This window comes from Sciurus vulgaris (genome assembly GCF_902686455.1).
Source record: "Sciurus vulgaris genome assembly, chromosome: 8".
NCBI classification, from domain to species: Eukaryota; Metazoa; Chordata; class Mammalia; order Rodentia; family Sciuridae; genus Sciurus; species Sciurus vulgaris.
The window spans coordinates 134,543,471-134,564,698 of NC_136468.1; the positions used below are offsets into that span (position 1 = coordinate 134,543,471).

The following is a 21,228-nucleotide window of genomic DNA, read 5'->3' on the forward strand; positions in this document are numbered from 1 at the left end:
AAACTGGAGAAAATAGCCACCAGATAACTTTCTGTGTTCTGTGGTTCAGATGTAAGAGGTGGAGTTGGACAATTCACAAAAGTATTGGATTGAAATGGTAGTTTTAGTAACATGGTAGAATTCTCATCACAAAGCTATAGTGCCGATCTTTGTGGCGCATGCCTATAATCTCAGCGGCTCGGGAGGCTGAGACAAGAGGAACGCAAGTTCAAAGCCAGCCTCAGCAAAAGTGAGACACTAAGCTACTCAGTGAGACCCTGTCTCTAAATAAAATACCAAATATGGCTGGGGAGGTGGTTCAGTGGTCAAGCACCCCTGAGTTCCATCTGCAGTATACCCCCTGCCCCCCCAAAAAAACTATAGTACTGTTATTTCCCATAAGAACAATCTAAACTTTTTTTTTTCCCCCCTTTAGACATTTGTATATACTAGTCCCTCTACCTGGGACACTGAACCTGGACCTGAAGCCCTGCTGGCTTCTCCTCTTCCAAACCCAGCCTTCCCTTGGCTTCTCTTTCTCACTATAAGTCAGTTTAGATGGTATTTCCTTACCCTCTCAGATTATGGGGGTCATTTTTATGGGGCCCCTACCGCCCTTGGTTTCTCTGTTCACAGCACAAGTGTAGTGCTGAAAAACACCTGGAGTTGATTTTGTGTGGGTTCAGGAGGGTGATCGATCATCTGTTCCTGGTTGGCCGTATTCTAGACCTGTGAGAGTAGGGACTCTTCTCTCGTTTCCTCTTTCTCCCCTGCACCTTGCATGGTGTTTAGACACAATGGGTGTTCACTAATTATTGTGGAAGGAGTGGGTGTGTGGGGCTAATTGTGCTGCAAGCTCTGAGCCTTGGGTATTGAAGTAGCTTAGTTCTGTTGGACAGTCGCTCCTTGCTCTGTCTTGTACGCACATATGCACTTGGGCACTGTGGGGAATAGGAAGGTGGTGAATGCTGCTCCTAGTCAGGTGCCTACCATGTGGGGAAACCTTCAGGTGACAGTGAGCCACTTCACAGCGTCACACAATGCAGGGGACCAGGGATAAAACTGAAGACAAGCCTGAAGTAGTGGCACATGCCTGTAATCCTAGTGACTCTGGAGGCAGAGGCAGGAGGATTGCAAGTTTTGTTTTGGTTTTTGGTCCTAAGGGTTGAATCCAGGAGTGCTTAACTACTGAGCCACATCCCCAGCCCTTTTAAAAATATTTTATTTAGAGACCGGGTCTTGCTGAGTTGCTTAGGCCCTCTCTAAATTGCTGAGACTGGCTTTGAACTCACCATCTTCCTGTCTTAGCTTCCCAAGCTGCTAGGATTACAGGACACTGTGCCTGGCAGGATTGCAGGTTTGAGGCCACCTGCAGTGATTTAGTGAGAACTTGTCTAAAAAATAAAATTAAAAAGGTTGGGGATGTGACTCAGGGGTAAAGCTCCTCTGGAGTCAATCCCCAGTATGAAAAAATATAAATAAATAAATAACTTAATTAATTAATACAAATTAAAAAAAAAAAAAAGTAAAGACAAACTTGTCATGTTCTGGCAAGTCAGCCCACATCAAGGAAGCCCCATTCACAACCAAATACCTCCCTTCCCCAGGATCCTGAAAACCTAAAGTATCTGACCAACAACTAGAAACTCCAATTAGGAAGACCGAGCAAGCCTCATACATCTGGGGAAGGATGTATTGAAAAGTACAACATCAGCTTGGAATGGTGGTGCTTGCCTATAATCCCAGTCGTTTGGGAGGCTGAGGCAGGAGGATTTTAAGTTCAAAGCCAGCCTCAGCAATTAAGCAAGACCCTAGGTAACTTAATGAGACCCTGTCTCAAAATAAAAAGGGCCGGGGATGTGGCTCAGTGGTTAAGCACCCCTGGGTTCAATCCCTGGTACCAAAACCAAACCAAAACAAAAACCAGAAAGTACTTTGGATAGGTAATATCATGTTGAGGTTAGATTTAGCCAAACAGAAAACAAATTTTCCTTCTTCTCCTTGTCCTTGGTAGGGGTTGAACCCAGGGCCTCGTATATGCTGCCATGAGTTACAACTCCAGACTCCCAGAAAACTTAATTGCTTAGACAGAACTTTCTATTTTATTTTTTTGGGGACAGGGTCTTACTGTGTTTCCAAGGCTGACCTTGATCTCAAGCAATCTTCCCACCTCAGCCTTGAACATGTTACTTTATAAATGGAGGGCTTTAAATCAAGTTTATTTAAGGCATCTCTTCCTGGTTTCTTCAGGCAGCTTAATTTATCTTGTCTAAAACTTAATTGCTCATCTGTTTTCCCCAAATTTGCTGCTTCTCCTGTATTCCATCTCTCCTTTAGTGGAACCATCTGGTGCTCAAGCTAGAAATGCAGGTGTCCCTCTTGATTCTCTCTCCTTTGGTCCCCATTCAGACACCAGTTCTGTGACTGCTCGCTTCCCATTCTCAGGCTCTTCTCTTCCTCCCACCATCTTTCCCATTGCAGGAATGGCCTACGCTCTGTCCTTCTTGATTTAGGGTCCTCCCTCCAACTAATCCTCCACCCTGCTGCCAGAGCACATCGGAATGCAGATCTGACCCTTTCAGTCCTCTGCCCAAGACCTCAAAGCCTCCATGGCTTTTGGTTGAAGTCAAGCCACCTGGTTGGGCATTGAGCACCAGTCCCACCAGGCCCCCTTCTGAGCCTGGCTGTTGGTTTCAGCTCCAGCAAATGACTTGCAGTTGCCTGTAGCAATTCTGATTTTTTAAGAGATGTTTTTCCTTCCCTCCCTTATGAACTCTTTCTTTCCCTGACCTGAGTTCTCACCTGTTTCTCTTGTAGGCATCCTGCTTCCATCATTTTGTAGCCCCGAAGTCCAACAGTGCGGGCACACAGGGTGTGTGCTCTGTATTACCAGCTGTAGGAATAGATGAGAGTCATGGGATATAATTCACATGAGCCGGATTTGGCTCCTCTAAGAATGGGCGTCATTTCAGACACTGGTCACTTTCTGAACAAGGTGGAAAGCAAGAAGAAAGGAAGACTACAGAATAGGGAAAGAGGACTGAGGGACTGGGGTTTGCCTACTTTGAGTCACCATGAAAAAGGCCAAGGCCTGCTTTTGTCAGGCTGCCAAATAAGCTGTGACTCAGTTTCCTTATTTGTTAATTACTCAGGCTCATTTCCAACTCTGATGGTCTGAGCTTCTTTGCATCAAAGTTAAAAATCTTAAGTAGGAAAAAACCCCTAAGTAGGGCATTCTGAATCGTTGTGAGAATTCTTTCCTTCCTCCTCACTTTATTGCAAGCTCCGTAGGGGCAAAGACATTGTCTTTTTGCATTCAACAAAGATAGTTTTGCATTTTAAAAACAAAGAGGTAAAAGGGATTGCAGGAAAATGGCATTAATACAATATTGTGTTTGAGGATTTAAACTCCCAACTCAGGAAATTCACTCATTCTTCTCTTGGCAGCTTTTCTTCCGATGCATTGCACATCCTGCTTGCAGACAGCCCCTTTGTGCCAAAACCCGGTCCTGGCTATGGCTGTAAGTTATGGCACGTTGGGAATCATTACCTTGATCCTCTTGGCCCTTGGGTGTTTAACTTCTCCACATTAATGCCTGTTCTTTAGTGGTACATTATTTTGTAGCAAGGTAGGCATTTATAATTTATATACTGTGTGCTAGCTTAAAATAGAGACAAGAGGATAATCGGCGCCCTGAAGCTTCCACTTTTCCAAAATAACATTTCTTCAGCGAAGTCTGCCTGTAGGAATTAAAACCTGCCGTGAATTAAAAACTCTTTGTCCAGTTGTCAGATGGAGCAATGAGTGTGTCTGTTATTTGGCTTTATGAATGGGGAAAGACTGTGATCTTTTAAAAATAAAACTTGTCATTTTATTTATTTTATTTTATTCAAAATAATCTCTAAAGACTGACTTTGTTAATCTTCATAATCTTTGTTGTATACTGGGGTTCTCTGACTAGAGAAAGATAGGAAAAAAAACCCAGTAACAAAAGCCCACATGCAACTCAACCACGTGTCTGCTGTAGTCTTGTTGTCTGTCCTTCCATCTGGGTTGCTGACTTGGAATGCAACACAGAGAAGAGATGGCCTCTTCTGTTGAATACCTGCAGGGAACACACCATTCATTCACATCTATTAAAAACAGAAATCCTTGCCAGGCACAGTGGCCACGCCTTGTAATCCGAGGGGCTTGGGAGGCTGAAGCAGGAGGATCATGAGTTCAAAGCCAGCCTCAGCAATGGTGAGGCGCTAAGCGACTTGGTGAGACCCTGTCTCTAAATAAAATACAAAATAGGACTGGGGATGTGGCTCAGTGGTTGAGCACCCCTGAGTTCAATCCCAGGTACACAAACAAACAGTCAAAAAACAAAAACAGAAATCCTACTTGAAAACTCCCCTGTGGAATCAGGTTTTAGCAAAAAGTCAGTTAGGTATCAGGGTTCTAACTTATTTTTTCCTTGTTGCAATTTTCTTTTTTATAACAAGTCTCCAATACCTACATTTTCCCCCCTTCCTTTCTCATTATGCATCTTCAGTATGCCAGGACACTGGGTGAAGATTTCTAATGAGGGTAGAAGGACAGAGGCTTTTGCAATCAAGTGGTCTCATTCTTTGCATGTTTGGTGACCTTGCCTTTGAATCTCGGGGTTGATCTCTGACTGCTGTTTCTGTGATGTGCCTTAGGTGATCATACCTGCAACTGAGTGTGTTTCTCATGTCCACCTGATAACTTGGAGTTGACTGGGGCAGGAATCTGGCAAGTCGTAGCTGAGGGGTAGTATGGGAACATCCTGGGAGATTTAACTGGAAAGCCACTAGGTGGCAACATTTGCTAAGCTGCTAGACATTATTTTCCCCTGTTAAGATTGAATTTGCTTTTCCAGCTACAATTGAGTAGCTGAGAAAAGGGTTTAACAGCTGTTGCTTCAGGTCCTTTTGAAAATGAGGCTCTAAGGTAAACATGCTACAGTATTTGAATGTCTGTTTGTCACCTGGGCTTAGATACCAAGCGTTTGAAATTGCTCTTTGTGACTATGGACAAGTTACTTTGCCTTTGGCCCAGTTGAGCATCCATGATAGGAGAGACCTGTGATTGGACTGCTTGGTCTCACATGTGTCCCCCCCCACCCACCCACCCAGGATTTATGATTTTGGTTGCATCTTGCTCTCCTATATTTAGAAAACTTCTAGTAAAGCCAGTCTTTAAGTTAAACAAACACATATACACTCAGAACACTAGTCTTTTATCAAAGGGTAGAATCAACAACAACACCTCAAGGGAATTGATGTCTCAGAAGCTGGCCATCTCCCTGGTTTAACTCCAGAGGCTTGACTCTCCCAAATGAGGATGCTTATTTACCAGGTTTCCTAAATTAGCAGCTTTGGGGATATTAAGATCTGTAAGGAACTGTCCAAGGGAGATATTGTGTATGCTCTGCAGTGATTAAGCCATTAAGCTCTAATTGGTATTTTCCCACTCATGGTTTTGTATGGGAAGCTTTAAAATTATTTAGGAATTCAATGCTCATCAGCCATCTTAGTTTCAGTAGAGAGTGCAGAAAACCGATTTGCTGATGAGCGGGTTATGATTTTTGCTCACAACGTCCTTCCTTGTTGGTTTGTTATATTGCAGGTGAAATGGAAAGGAAAGGACCTGTTTGATTTGGTGTGCCGGACTCTGGGGCTTCGGGAAACCTGGTTTTTTGGACTACAGTACACAATCAAGGACACCGTGGCCTGGCTCAAAATGGACAAGAAGGTTGGGCTTGAACCTCCACAAAATCAGTGGGGCAGATGTGTGCTTCCCAGTTTTTACCCTGAGCAAGCGCTTAGCTTATTCGCTCATCATCAGGACTTCACAGCTACGTGGTAGAAAAGGGGGCAAGTTCCTGAATTGAGTAGTGTAGAGAGCAGGTCCCAGAAGTGCTGTCATCCAGTCACCCCCCACCTCCAGCTCTCCTAGGCAAGCAGAATTCACTGGGATTAAACCTCGCCAGTCCTGGCTTCTTTGCTTGTTGTCCCAGCCCGATTGCTTCCAGCAAATGCCCTTCAGTTTATTGAGCCACTAGGCAGGCTTTATGAATAAAAATGACTACTATCTTGTACTTAAAAAAACCAATTTATGTCTTTGAGAGATTCTCTTGGGGCTCATGTTCTTAAGGGAATTTTTAAGTCTTTTTGAGAACACCATGGCCCAACTTGAATTAATCATTAATGTGATCCAAGGAATAAAGGACGTGCCTATGCCTGTGGCAAAGGAACAATGCCCATTTGTTCTTAGGATTCTCTGGGGCATGTGAAGTCTGGGCTCCCAGCAATTTTAAAATGACTTGAAAATGGGTATTTCAAGCCTAGGGGAGGTGCCCTCTGCATGTTCACACAAAGACACACTTATATATTTACCTGCCCACCTAACCATGAAGACAGTTGGGGACTAGGACCATCCGCTTTTGTCTATCACTCCTGAAAAGACACCTGAATCTTTAAGTAAGTCAGTGTCTAATTCTTATTATTTTATTTTATTTTTTAGTGCAGGGGATTGAACTCAGGGGCACTCGATCACTGAACCACATCCCGAGCCCTATTTTGTATTTTATTTAGAGACAGGTCTCACTGAGTTGCTTATCGCCTCACTTGCTGAGGCTGACTTTGACCTTAAGATCCTCCTGCCTCAGCCTCTCGAGCTGCTGGGATTACAAGCATGCGCCACTGCACCTAGCTCAGTGTCTAACTGTTACCCTAATTGGTACTCCCTGCAATTGCCTGCCTGAGGTTATCACCTACTGCATGTTATGATAAACAATGAAAGTCTCCTGTCTTTTACCAGGGTGACTCTAAGCCGAGGTGTTCAAATTGTGTTTATATATGTACAGGGTAATCTCAGTCTTCACTTTGAAATCCCTTCTGGTTGTAAATTTCAAATGGTTATTCCCAGTGATCATGAACCTCTGAGTTCTGTGACGTGCCAGTGTCAGCGAGGGTGTCCTAGATCAGGTTGATTTTGAGTTACTGGCCACCGTCCCTTGTAATTTGGGCAGGAGTATGGAGAATTATGTGTCGGAGACAGCAAAACTTTCCATATGTTTTTATGGTTCTCAGCAAAGTGAATTTTAAATCATACCTGAGTGTTGGCCAAATGGATATTAGATTGAGGGCATCAGGAGCCATGGAACCTGCTGCTCAAAGGAAATAAATTATGACACATGTTAATGGAGCCTGGTAGCCTGTCACATGGCATGTTTATGTCCTGAAATGAAATTCACTCTGGAGAGCAGATGGTTCGAGCTTTTCAGGGGGTGGATGGAATTGTTAGAAGATTAAAGGCAGTGGTTTACTGACTGCACTGCAAGCATTTTGTGGTACATCTCTGGAGGGTCCTAGAAACACAGGGTTGCTATGATGGACACGTTTCACTTCTGTCACTCAGTTAACATTTAAATGATGTTGCAAAAATCGAGTTCAGCATCTCTAAGGTGTATTCCAACCTATGTTATGTAGGTGGGCGACAAGGAAAAAGTAAAGGAACATTTCACTACTTCAGAAAAACGTAAAAACATTTCAGTCTTCTCTAAAGGATAGTGGCCAAGACCTTTGAATTTTACATTTCTAGTTTTTTCTGTGGTCTTGAGAACATTCGAACCTTCATTTTAGCTTCACTCACCCCTTGGGGTATTGATTGATTTGGCTCAGAAACCCTGTGTGAGGTAGATATTACCTCGTGTGGATGGCTCTGTGACTGCTTCCCACTGTAGAATCACCACTTGTGGGAAATGTGAAGAAATTTACAGGGAAAAAATTGTATACCCTTCCTGCAGAAAGTTCTTTGATGGTAGCACAGGAAGAAGAGGGGCAGTGTGTGTGTCTTCTGCTTTGCAATTCTGCAGGTGCTGGATCATGATGTTTCAAAGGAGGAACCGGTCACCTTTCACTTCCTGGCCAAATTTTATCCTGAGAATGCTGAGGAAGAGCTGGTTCAGGAGATCACACAACACTTATTTTTCTTGCAGGTACACTAGCCCATGCTACCCCCCAAATTCTGAGAGAATACCCCCGCCCTCACTGTGGTTGCAGAAGCATCCTGCATGAACCTCTCAGAGTCAACCACAAATGCTTCCACATTGCAAAAATGTTCTGCCTGTAGATAGTCCCTTTGGGTCTGTAATGGAACAAAAATCTTCAAAATAGAACTATACCTGAGCGATGAGAATTGGTGTCAGATGAAATTGCAAAGGTGTGATGATGAAGCATGGGTAGAATCAGCTGCCTAACCTCAAACCTCCCAGAAGATGGGTCCTGTTTGCTTCAAGCTAACTTGAAAGTGCAGAGAAAGTCTAAAGAGAGCTCATAAAGGAGTGGTTTAAAATCTGCTTTCATTAAGACAGGACTTCCGAATGCCAGTGACGCTTGATTTGTCTCGTGTCTGTGATACTTCCAACTTTCTGCTTCATGCTACTTTTGTTCTATAATTGTCTTCTTTCTTCTTTGCTTCCTCACTGGAGTGTAAGCCCCTTAAAGACAAAGCTCGTCAAGTGTTCAGTAGGCATTCCTAAGTAATCACTCAAGCAAATTGAAGAAATTAGGAGATGCATAATTATAGTTTATTGACCACCTAGGGGAATGGGGAGGAGAGTTAGTCAGAGGGTGATGGAAGCCTTGTCAGTTTTGCCTGTGTGCTTACTGTTTGGTCAGAACACCTCCCTGATCTCATGGCTAGTTGCAGTGATTGGCACCAGGGCTGCCTGTGAGGCCGAAGGGGCCCACTGTCAGTGATGTTAAGATTGCAGTGGGGGTGTTAATTACATGATTTCCCAGAACTAGACGTGTAGTCTGTCACAGCAAACTTGTAATTAATTTGAGCCTCAGTATGTTGTGTTTGGTAAATATTAAATGAAATGTAATAAACCCCCTAAGTAATTTCTTTTACAGAAAGTTTCTGTCGTGCGCAGACACACACACTCACTCACTCACTCACTCACTCACTCACTCACTCACACATGCAGTATGTGGCAGATTTCTTTCCAGCATTTTCAAGTCAAAAGATAGCCCTTTCATTTTTTCTGTACTGTGGCTTTTTTTTTTTTTTTGTTCCTTTGAAAAGAATCCAAGGATTTGAAAGTTGCACTACTTCAAAACATCTCAGGTTTCATTTTCTCTGTAAGAATATAAAATGAGTTTTAAAACCTGGAAAGAATTTCTTTGTGTGAATGAAGCCACATAAAGACCTTCAAGGTCCCTGAATGTCTTAGTGTTATAGAAATGGCTTTCCTGTGAGCACTTGGAAGCAGTAACTATCCCTCATATGACTTTAGCTTGATTTTCCTTCACACTGAAATGTTAGGGTGTTTTTATAACAGAACAAGGCAAAATTTACTACTTTATGAATCTGGTGACTGTTGACATCTGTAAAAAGAGTTGGCTTTCCTTTTGTGTTTATTTCAGTGTGTCCTGCATCATGCAGTTTTCTTGCCTCTGTATCGGGATCATGTGCTGCATCATTCCAAGAAATTAAGGGCAATGAGATATGTTAATTCAACATTATGGCTTAGGAATTATATTTCCTGGACCTCACGTGTACTTAAAAGTGTTGAATCGATCAAATTTTATTGCTTCCTTTTTCCTTAGAGCAGCACATTGAAAGTGATGGTTTTTTCTGCAGTCATAATTCATGGCCTTGGTGGCTTTTGTCTTACGTTAAGACTTAAAAGTAGACTTCATTTCCTCCAGCACTGTGAGTGCTCAGCAGGGACCGAGGCTGTAGGCATCCTCAGAGGTTTCCTGACACTTCTCTAGTTCACACCTCTCTGTGGCAGCCCAGATGTCAGGCTTTGTTGTAATCATGAAGATCACATTTACTCCTCAGCCTTGATCTTGAAGAGATGAGTGGTGTTGTTTTTTTTTTTTTTATTTTTATATTTTGGCAGTGTTGGGAATCAAACCCAGGGCCTCATGCATTGCTAGGCAAGTGCTCTACAACTGAGCTAAACCTCCCAGTCCAAGATGAGGGGTTTTTATGTGTAGTCATCTGACCAATAACTTCACAGTGACTGAACTCTCAAGTGGTCTGCAGTAGTTTAAAAAAAAAAAAAAATTGTCCCCTTTGTCAGAAAATCATTAACAGGCTGCCTTGACAGCCCTCATTTAGAACACCCTGACGCCATCTGCTGTGACCAGCCTGCGCGACTCACTTCCTCGCGCACAGTCTCATGTCTCCCTCATTGCCCCTTTCAGGTGAAGAAGCAGATTTTAGAAGAAAAGATCTACTGCCCCCCTGAGGCTTCTGTACTCCTGGCTTCTTATGCTGTCCAGGCCAAGGTAGGCTCAAAGAAGAAAAAGGTACACTTCCTGGACATGAACTCGTGCCACAGGATGGCTCCTACCTTCTGTGTCTTTGGATTTTTACAACTTCAGAAAATCTCGCCCTAGGAAGTGAGATGTCACAAGATTTGTGGACTTGGGGCAATCTATCGTCACTGTCCCAATTTCTGTATAGTCTGTGTGTGTGTGTGTGTGTGTGTGTGTGTGTGTGTGTGTGTACAAATGATAAGTATATCATTCTAATGAAGTAGAATTCATTCTACAGGAATTCATTCAGAAAGATAATTTTCTGTGTAATTTCATTATGTACATGTGGTTTATTACATTCACCATACCAACCTCTTTTTATTAACCAGGAAAAATGAATTTATGGTCTCTAGTTATGACCAAACGTGGCCTTTAGTTTAGAAGGGCCCAGTTTGTCCCTCCAGACTCATCTTCTGAAAGCCAGCTGCCTAACATGTAGGGTCCCCGCCACACCCTTAGACACAGCCCTGCGTCCACTGCCTCTCACAGGCATGCGCACTGATAACGTGTCTAGACACTGCATGTGGAGCTGTCCAACTAGCTGAAAATCATTCACTTTCACTAACTCACTACCGACCAAGAGTGGTAGGGGAGACACAGCACTGAGTCTTGTGGGTTTTTTGTTTGTTTTAATATTATTTTTTAGTTGTAGATGGGTACAGTACCTTTATTTTATATATTTATTTTTATGTGGTGCTGAGGAGTGAACTCAGTGCCTCACACGTGGTAGGCAAGCGCTTCTTGAGCTATGATCCCATTCTGAGTCTTGTGTTTTTGTCCCTTCTGTTCTTATAAGACCAAGAAGAAGAGCGTTAGCCCAGGGTGCTTCATGTCCCTCAGATTTCCCATGTCACTCACACACCACTTTCTCTTGGTCTCCCAGCTTCCTGCTTTTCACTGAAGTATAAGATGTCCTCAGACACTGATGACTTGTGATTGTAAAGTGTGATCTTTTCAGTTATTTTCCTTTTTCATTACAGGTATCCACAAAGCCACCCCTATCGTGTTAGAAAAATCAATACGACATTCTTCTTAGCTCACTTTTTTTGGGTAACAGGATACAATTTCTTATCAAAGCCAGGAAGTAACTGGTCTGTCATTTGAGTGGGTGAGCGGGGGAAGGTTGTACGTTGTCTTGATGATCTGACCAATAGGAACACCAGAGTCGGTTTCATCATTTGATGACTAGTGGAATATTTGCTGAGCATTCACCAGGCCTGAGGGGGTAGGGTTTGTTGAATGTCAAAGATGTAGGCACTGAAGTAATATCTGCCCTCCGTGATTTGCCCAAGGTCATTCATGCAATCTTGGGTAACGCTAAGGACAGAATTCATGGCTTTGGGATTACATTTTGTGCCTCCCCTATTCCACTTCTCTGAAAAATGAGTAATTGAGAAAACAAAAAACAGGCCTTGATTCAACTAAAACATATGCTTCCTTTTATGCTTTGATCAAGAATATTAGTAACAGGAAAAATGTGTCCTTTCAATCAGTATCGCCCCAACAGTGATGAAGCAGTCATTGTCACTTTGGTTAAATCTGGGCACTGCCTGGCCCGGAGTGGTTCTTTTTCACACGCTTTAAGCTCTAGTGTAGGGAGACCCAAGCTTTCACGGACACTGCCTTGGTTACAAAGGCTACATTTTCTTTGTGTGGATTTTAGGCCACAAATTCAAAGGCCACCTGTGGGAAAAACATCACTTTTCAGGGAACCAACAGATGTTTGCTTAAACAGATTTCTCTGTAGGAAAGCCCTACTAATTTGGATCCTACTAATTTGGAGATGAAAGTGATTCACAGACAGCATATGTGTTTCATATGGAGGAGGATGTTCTAACTATTTTTTCCGGTATAAATTTTAAGGATCTTACAAATAAAGGTAATCTATGGCTTAAATCTGTACTGGGGAAATTCTTACTGTAGCATGCTTCCAGTTTCTAGGACTGCTGCTTAATATTAAAAGGATATCTCTGATTATAATATTAATAAGAGCTTATGTGTTCATAGTGAGCTTTTTGTTATTGCAGTTGTTTTGTTTGTTTATTTGTGGTACTGGGGATTGAACCCAGGGATGCTCTTTTTATTTTTCATTTTGAGCTACAATCCAAGTCTTTCTAACATTTTTGAGACAGTGTCTCAGTAAGTTGACCAAGCTGGCCTCAAACTTGTGATCCTCCTGCTTCAGCCTCCAGAGTAGCTGGAATTATAGGCATGAGCCACCATGCCTGGCTTGTGGCATTTGACAAAGTGCTATGACAAGAATATTTTGCAAGATACTCCATGTAGTCTTTTCTGGAAGTCAGGCTTGAGAATGTTATGCCTGATTTGCAGATGAGGTTATTTACAGCTCAGAAAGTATTGGTGATTTGACCAAAGTCACAATACTTTGAAGTTAATTCTGTTTTATGGAATGTATATCCCACTTATTTTTTCTTTTGTTTTTTCAGTGCTTGGGTTTGAATCACAGGCATTGTGCATGCTAGGCAAGCACTCTACCACTTAGCTGCACCCCAGTCCTGTAGCCCATTTCTTTCTTTCTTTCTTGTTTTTTTTTTTTTTTTTTTTTTTGAGGGGGGTGGTGGTGGTGGTGCTGGGGATTGAACCCAGGGCCTTGTGCTTGTAAGGTAAGCACTCTACCAGCTGAGCTATCTCCTCAGCCCTGTAGCCCATTTCTTGATGGAAAGGATTTGAAGCAAAGTAGAGCTGGGTTAGTGACCCTGGTGTCCCGGCTGTCTGAATCAGGACTTTGCTCTCATTCCTCACCGCCTTGTGAGAGGGAGGTCTGTAGAGATCAGGCATTGCCTTTCACTAATTTTAGTTTCATTTAGGTGATCACAGGTAATCCAAGCTTTTCAGTAAGTCATACTGGTTTCTCCAGTATGCAGCTTGTTTTCTTTCACAACTTTTCGAAAACAGAAAGAAACTTTAGAAGTATGGAGGGGAAAGCAAATTGAGCTCATTAACACATGGAATGTAATTATGCACAAGTGTATTCATTACAGTATTTCAGCTGTTCCAATGATATAGACACAGTTGATTCTAAAGCATAAAGAAACAATTACGCTCAAGGTATAAATACAAATATTAATCACATGGTTCAGTTAACAAGAACCATATTTCTTGGTTAGAGTTGAGTTATGCTGGAATCAAAAGTATGGGAAGAGTTTCTTTGGTCCTTCACATGACAGCACCATCTTGCAATGTTTAAAACACCTGTTGGATTTTATATCGACAATTTGGTGTTTGAAATATGTCCTAATTAAAAATGACTTTGGGAGAGAATGGTTATGTGATTTACAAATCTTTTGGTGTTACATATAGACTTTCCATGTTCTGAAGGAAGAAAAGAATGGTGGGAGAAGACATTTAGTTTTCTTGCTACTCTTTATTGTGATTAGTGCCAAAATGCAAGTCAGTTAGAACACTGAGTATAGGTAGAGATTGGCATAGGTTGAGTCTGGAGTTATCTGTAGAGGAGCAGATCATAAAAGGTCTTAATTTTATCCTATGGGTGCCTGAGAGTCTGTGAAGGATTTATTTTTTGACAGAACCTAAATTTCCTAATACTGACACAATGAGATTAAATCAAAGTGGGAAGTGGTTGGCTGAATGAGAAGAGATGGCCTTAAAAATAGCTAGGAGGTAAAAGTTGATTAAGTGGTGCTATACTCTGCATATCCTTTTACAGATTGATATATTTTCCCCATTCATCCTGAATTTTGAGATGTGTCCATGTTATATGTGTAGGTGTAGCTCATTGATTTGAGCTGCTATTCATAAATAAACATTCATAAATAAACATGGTTTATTTATCCATCCCTGTTCTGAGCAAGAAGTAGATTGTTTTCACTTTTATCCTATTATAAACAGTGCTTTGCTGAAAATCGTCCTGTATTGTTCCTCATGTGCATGTACAAAAGTTTTTTTCCCCCTTAAGGCAAAATTTTAGAAGTAAAATTTAATAGAATTGACAAAAGCTGTATACCTAAATACAAGTCTTAAAGTTTATAGAAAAAAGACAAAGTGGGCATAAGGCATGTGAACAGGGATCTTGTAGAAAAGAAAGTAAGAATGGCCTGCAAATACAATCATCTTATTAGTAATATCTAATTCCAATATTTCCATCACCCCCAGAAGAAATCCCGTGGCCATTCACAGTCTTTCCTAACCCCCGTCCCCACCCTATACCCTGGCAACCACTGATCTGCTTTCTGTCCGTGTGGATTTGCCTGCTCTAGACATTTCATATAAATGGAATCATATAATATGTGACTCTGATGTATCACATCCTTTTCACTTAAAACTGTCAGAACAGATAGACCTGCCTTATTCTTTTTAACTGCTGTACAGTATGTCATGAAATGGAGGGACTATGGATTATTTAAAGATATCTTGCTTTGTGGATTTTTTTTGTTGTCGTTTTGTTAAAACAGATGCAGTGAACATCCTTGTATTTGGCCTCTTTTGGGCATATATTACTAATATTTTGTTTATGGCACAATGGAGTTGAAGGAAAAGAACATTTAAAATTTAAGTAAGACTAAGTTAAAGAAACCTGACACAAAAGCCACATGACATAGGACTTCATTTAATTGAAATGACCATACTAGGCAAATCCACAGAGACAGAAAGTAGATTTTGTGGTTGCCAGGGGGCAGGAGGGGTTCGAAATTAGAAATGACTGCTAGTGGGTATGAGATTTCTTTTTTGAGGGTGATGGTTATGTTCCGAAATTGGTGAACGTTACAAATCATTCTGAATATACTAGAAAAACATTGAATTGTACACCTAAAATTATAAATTTTATTACAAAAATTTCAAATAGATATTGATAGAAATTTGAAAAACTTTGAATTTCAACTTACTCTCTGAAAGAATACTTCCAGCAATAGTACATTAGATTACCTGGGTTTTTTTGCACATCCTTTGCAACCATAGATGCTATCAATCTTTTAAATTTTTGCTAATCTGATAGAAAATTAGATTTTTTTTTTTTAAATGTAGTACTGGGGATTGAACCTATGGGTACTCTATGACTGAGTGACATTCCCTGCCCCTCTTAATATTTTTTGTTTTGAGACAGAGTCTCATTAAGTTGCTAAAACTGGCCTTGAATTGTGATTCTCCTGCCTCAAGCCTTCTTAGTTGCTGCGAGTACAGGTGTGCACCACCAAGACTGGCAGAAAAATATTTTTAAAAATTTGCACTTTCTCAATTGTCATCTGGGTTGGTAATCTTTTCATAGATTTACTGACCATTTGTGTTTCTTTTATATGTGAATCAACTGTTGATGGTTGATGGCTTGTACCTTTTTCTACTGTATTGCTTATCTTTTTTTTTTTTTTCTTGTGGTGCTGGGGATTGAACCCAGGGCCTCTACCAACTAAACTATATCCCCAGCCTGCTTATCTTTTTCTGATTGATTTATTGAAGCTCCATCTGTTGCAGGTATCAACCTTTTGTCTGTTTTTACATATCACGCTTGTCAGTCTTTTGTTGTTGTTTGGAGTGACTTATTAGAATGGTTTCACCAATCATTATTATACACACGCTCTCTCTTTGTTCTGATATTTTTATGGATTTTCATTTACAGGTTTAAGTCTTTAATCCATCTGGAATTTAGTGATGTGTGTGATAGGGATCTATTTTTCTGTATATTCCGTAAGCAAATCTTTATGTTTTGTGAAATCCTGTTCAGAACATTCAATCTGATTTTGCATACATAGAAACAGAGGAAATTCTTTAATATCCAGGAAAAGCCCCACTTAAGACTATAGGGACTGGGGATGCAGCTCAGTGGCAGAGTGCTTGCCTATCATATGTGATGCCCTGGGTTTTATCTCTAGCACCACAAAAAGGAAAAAAAAAATAAATAAAGAGTTGACTCCAGCCACTCTGGAAAGCAGTATGGAGATTCCTCAGAAAGCTTGAAATGGAACCACCATTTGACCCAGCTATCCCACTCCTTGGCCTATACCCAAAGGACTTAAAATCAGCATACTACAGAGATACAGCCACATCAATGTTCATAGTTGCTCAGTTCACAATAGCCAGATTGTGGAACCAACCTAGATGTCCTTCAATTGATGAATGGATAAAGAAACTGTGGTATATATATACTATGGAATATTACTCAGCCATAAAGAATGATAAAATTATGGCATTTGCAGGCAAATGGATGAAATTGGAGAATATCATGCTAAGTAAGATAAGCCAATCTCAAAAAACCAAAGGACGCATGATCTCGCTGATAAGCGGATGATGACACATAATGCAGGGTGGAAGGGATTAGGATTAGGGTTAGGGTTAGGGAGGGGGGCAAGAATGGAGGAAGGAAGGACTGTATAGAGGGAAAAGGGGGGTGGGAGGGGTGGGGGTAAAGGGAAAAAATGACAGAATAAATCAAACAGCATTACCCTATGTAAATTTATGATTACACAAATGGTATGCCTTGACTCCATGTACAGAGAAACAACATGTATCCCATTTGTTTACAATAAAAAAAGAGAATACATCATTCAATAAAATTAAATCTTGTAAATTAGTATTCACTAAAAAAAAAAAAAGAGTTGACTCCAAGCTCCAAGAGTCCTTTAAATGGTGTACTCTCTTCTTGAATTTAAATTCAATTATTTATATCAGGGGTAGATCCAGGTGTTGTGGACCTGAAGTTTATATAACTTAGGGACTTCTCTTTAATAAAAGAATACAGAATTGTGACTATAAAATTAGGCATAGGCCATGCAGGTGCAGAGAGCTGAAATTCTAGCTTTTTACCTTCACAGTAAATTCACCCTGGATATGTTATCAGAATGCGCCTGTTACATAAAAGGATGAGGAACTGCTATCTACATCTATGAATGATATGACTCTTTTATATTCACCACTACTATAATTTCAGGATTTCCCCCCCTTCTTTTGTTTTTTAAAGACACATTTAAGAGCAGGCAAATACATCAAGGTGGCTTTAATGTTGTGAGTGGAGTTAGTCCAGTGGAGAGATTCTTTCTGCAGAGTCTTTGCTACTTCTGCATTGCTCAGATGTAATATATTTGATCAGGGGAGTAGCTGGAAGCTTGGTATAATTTAATAATGGGAATCATTAATCTTGCAAGAACCTGAATTTACAACTTTAACTTTGCATATCTGCTTACTTTTGCATTCAAGTTCAGTGGGCATTGTTGAGAGGTTTGCAAATGCAACTAATAGGGCTTTCTTTGACATCCCACACCTTTAAAAACTGGGGAGGCAAACAGTGACAGGTGACAACTGACAGGTGATAATGCAGAGCTGACTTTCACCAGGAGCCAGGCATTGTGCTAAAGGCCTTCCTGGCCTGCCTTACTTCACCCTCACCAGGCACTTTTACACTCCTTGCTTTACAGATAAGGAAGCTGAGGTTTGGAGAGAGAGTACCTTACTTAAAACCTCAGTGACGATACTCCAGAGCTCCCTTCAAAATCCTCCAAGGCCTGTGCTCTCGTTTGACAAATAAGAAAACACACTTTGAGAGACCTAAGATCTTTGACATCTGGTCATGTGTCAAAGTTTTTTTTTTTTTTTTTTTTTTTTAATGTTTTTTAGTTGTTGATGGGCCTTTATTTTATTCATTTATTTATATGTGGTGCTGAGAATCGAACCCAGTGCCTCACACATGTGAGGCAAGCACTCTACCACTGAGCCACAACCCCAGCCCTCAAAGGTGGTTTTTATTTTTTTATTTTTTATTTTATTTTATTTTAAAATATTTTTTTAGTAGTCGATGGACCTTTATTTTGTTTATATTTATGTGGTGCTGAGGATCGAACCCTGTGCCTCACACATGCCAGGCAAATGCTCTACCACTGAGCCACAACCCCAGCCCTCAAAGATGGTTTTTAAAATGTTGCAAATATTATTTCATTTAATCCCAATAAGAGTCCTGTAAAATGAGCACTAAAATTATCTGCATTTTACAGAAGAGAAAACTTTCCAAGGTCATATAGCTACCAAGTGAAAGAGCTGGGATGAAACTTTAAGCATTCAGAACCTCTTACCTGTGTTTTACAGCTGCCTCTATAATCTGGGTAAAGCGCTATACAAGTGGGGCATGGTGGTGCACACCTGTAATCCTAGCAGCTCGAGAGGCTGAGGCAGGAGGATCTGAGTTCAAAACCAGCCTCAGCAAAAGCAAGGCCTAAGCAACTCAGTGAGACCCTGTCTCTAAATAAAATACAAAACAGGGCTAGGAATATAACTCAGTGGTTGAGTGCCCCTGAGTTCAATCCCTGGTACCCAAAAAAATACTCCTCTATACAGTTAAGGCTTTTTATATCTCTGGGCCTCTGAGAAGTAGGGAGAAACCTGGGTTCCCTGTAGGTTTTTTTTTTTTTTTTTTAAGGTGATGCTGAGAATTGAACCCAGCATCTCATGTGTGCTACAGGGCAAGTACTTGATCAATGAATTACACCTCCAGCCCCCGTTTCATTTTTGATGACTTCCTGGTCAGGCTTAAAATTTCTAATAAAGAAAGGAACATTTTTTATTTTTTAAAATCAGAGAACAAATTTCTAAGTCATTGTCCCTGGAGGAATAAATTAAAATGCAGAACCCATTTTCAGCCCTAGTAGTGACTTGCTGTGCAGCTTTTGCAAATCAGTTAACCTTTCACTCATTTCTTTGTACAGTAGGAATGCCAATGTTAACATCAGATTTTTCCAAAGCAGTTTTCAGAGCCTTGAGCGAAAGGTATTAAAAATATTGTCTGCATTATTCCCAGCTCCCACCTAGCAAGTGACTCCAATTACCAGCCACTTAGAAGCATTTGTAGGTAAGACTCTTATCACACCTTGCTAATCACAACTTTCACAGTTGTGTTTTGTTGTTTCCATTTAAAAACTAACATTTTAGAAGTGACTGCTTTCTTTGAGATTTAGAAAACATGACTACATTTCCATACAGATGTCACATTCTTATTAGCACATTGCCCATCCATCGCCTTGTGGGATTTTGCAACTCTGTTCATAGATAGAATCAGCTTTGTATTTTCATTCAAGGATAACAAACTAGCAAGGTTGAAATCTTGACTTGTCATCGGAATTGAATTGCTCCCGGGAGCTGGGAGAAGGAAATGAGACAGTTGAGCCCTGTTCAGAAATGGCAGTAGTCCTTAGAATCTCAGTCGCCTTCTCTCCTTTCTTCTCCTTCCAGTATGGTGACTATGACCCCTCAGTGCACAAGCGGGGGTTTTTGGCCCAAGAGGAATTGCTTCCAAAAAGGGTAAGACATCAAATTTTCTATTTGGGATAACATAACAGAGACATGGTCTTAAAGAAAGCTAACTAAAGGATTTCAAGAAATGTTGGAAGTATATGGCAAGCACATTTTCCTAAATAGTTTGTAATGAATAAATCTTGAGTAAAGTGTATGGGATCTCTGTTAAGCATATGAAAAAGCAAAGGTTTGTGGAGTTAGTTTGGTGTTGCCAGGATGAGCATGGCCTGTTTCTTTAGTGTGGTGACTGAGTATCATTGATTCCCAGGGAGGTACATGGAGCAGTTTGTGTTCAGCTCAGAGAATTAAGCTGTTTGCAGCCTCAAAGGGTGGATAAAGGAGCTGAGGTAGGGGTGGGCATTGTGATTTTTAGCATCGTTCATCTTATTCATTAGCCACAGAGGCAGGCCCTCCCTCCCTTTGGCAGCTTCTGATTTTACGGCCCCACTCATCTGTCGGTAGGTAATAAAGGTCTGCTTCTCACCTCTTCTGGCCTTTGCCTGTCCTTTGATGACTTCCATGCAGGCAAAGGCACAGGATTAGTGAGCATTGCTGCACTATCAGAAGTGGTGTCTGGGATATACAACCCAGGCAGGAAAGGTGGGCCGCTGCCACCCTGGCGTGCACCAAGGCCCGAGGCGTTCTGCAGATTCCAGGTTGTTCCTCCAATTGAATGGTGCTTGTATATACACCCACCACTGCATGTGACTCTCTCCCTGCGTGTAGCTTTTTAAAAATAGCTTTGCTGTTTTGTAAAAATGATGCATAATTATAAAAATGGCAAACAATACCAAATTTACTTTGTGTGTAGATTTAAAAAAATTTTTTTTAGTTGTTGATGGACCTTTATTTTTATTTATTTATATACAGTGCCCAGAATCAAACCCAGTGCCTCACACATGTGAGGCGAGTGCTATACCATTGAGCCCCAGCCCCAGCCCCTGTGTGTAGATTTTTAAAAACTGTTTACTTATTTACTTATTTATTTTGCTTCTGGGAATGGAACCTAGGGCCTTGTACATGCTAAGCACATATTACCAATGAACTACATTTCCAGTCCCTATATCATATGATCTATAGATTCTGAGTTTAATACTTTTTTATTTTAGTACTAGGGATTGAACTCAGAAGAGCTTTCCCACTGAGCTACATCTGCAGCCCATTTTGTTTTTTATTTTGAGACAGGATCTCGTTAAATTGTTTAGGACCTCACTAAGTTGCTGAGGCTGGCCACAAACTTTCAGTCCTCCTGCCTCAGCCTCCTGAGTCACTGGGAGAATAGGTGTGCACCACTGCGCCTAGCCCTGTGTATGGATTTTATTTTTCTCTCTTTGGGTAGGTAATAAATCTATATCAGATGACTCCGGAAATGTGGGAGGAGAGAATTACAGCTTGGTATGCAGAGCACCGAGGCCGAGCCAGGTAAGGTCCCCTTAATTGTTGGTTTACATTTCCTTATGGCCTTTTTTTTTTTTTTCTTAAAGAACTGCAAAACTAGGACATGCGTATTGAACAAAATGCAGTACTGAAGCATATAAAGAAAAAGGGGGATCTGAGACTAATGTCAGTTTTCAGTTTCATGTGCATCCTTTCTTTAGTACATTGGTATAAAGTGGGCATGTGTACTGCCATCAGGATGTACAGACCTATTGT

The 21,228-nt window shown here is 41.0% G+C and overlaps 1 protein-coding gene across 8 annotated transcripts in view; it reads left to right on the forward strand.

The window, feature by feature from the left end:
• Positions 1-21,228, forward strand: part of NF2 (NF2, moesin-ezrin-radixin like (MERLIN) tumor suppressor) — an 83,378-nt gene that overhangs the window by 21,283 nt on the left and 40,867 nt on the right. For all 8 annotated transcript variants that reach the window (XR_013765756.1, XR_013765757.1, XM_079151349.1 and 5 more), the window contains exons 2-6: positions 5,615-5,740; positions 7,866-7,988; positions 10,210-10,293; positions 19,513-19,581; positions 20,915-20,997. Coding sequence is in view for 6 of the 8 variants with exons in the window: in XM_079151349.1 (XP_079007475.1) it covers positions 5,615-5,740; positions 7,866-7,988; positions 10,210-10,293; positions 19,513-19,581; positions 20,915-20,997 (485 nt within the window). In the remaining 2 variants the exon portion in view is untranslated. The remainder of the gene's footprint in view (positions 1-5,614; positions 5,741-7,865; positions 7,989-10,209; positions 10,294-19,512; positions 19,582-20,914; positions 20,998-21,228) is intronic.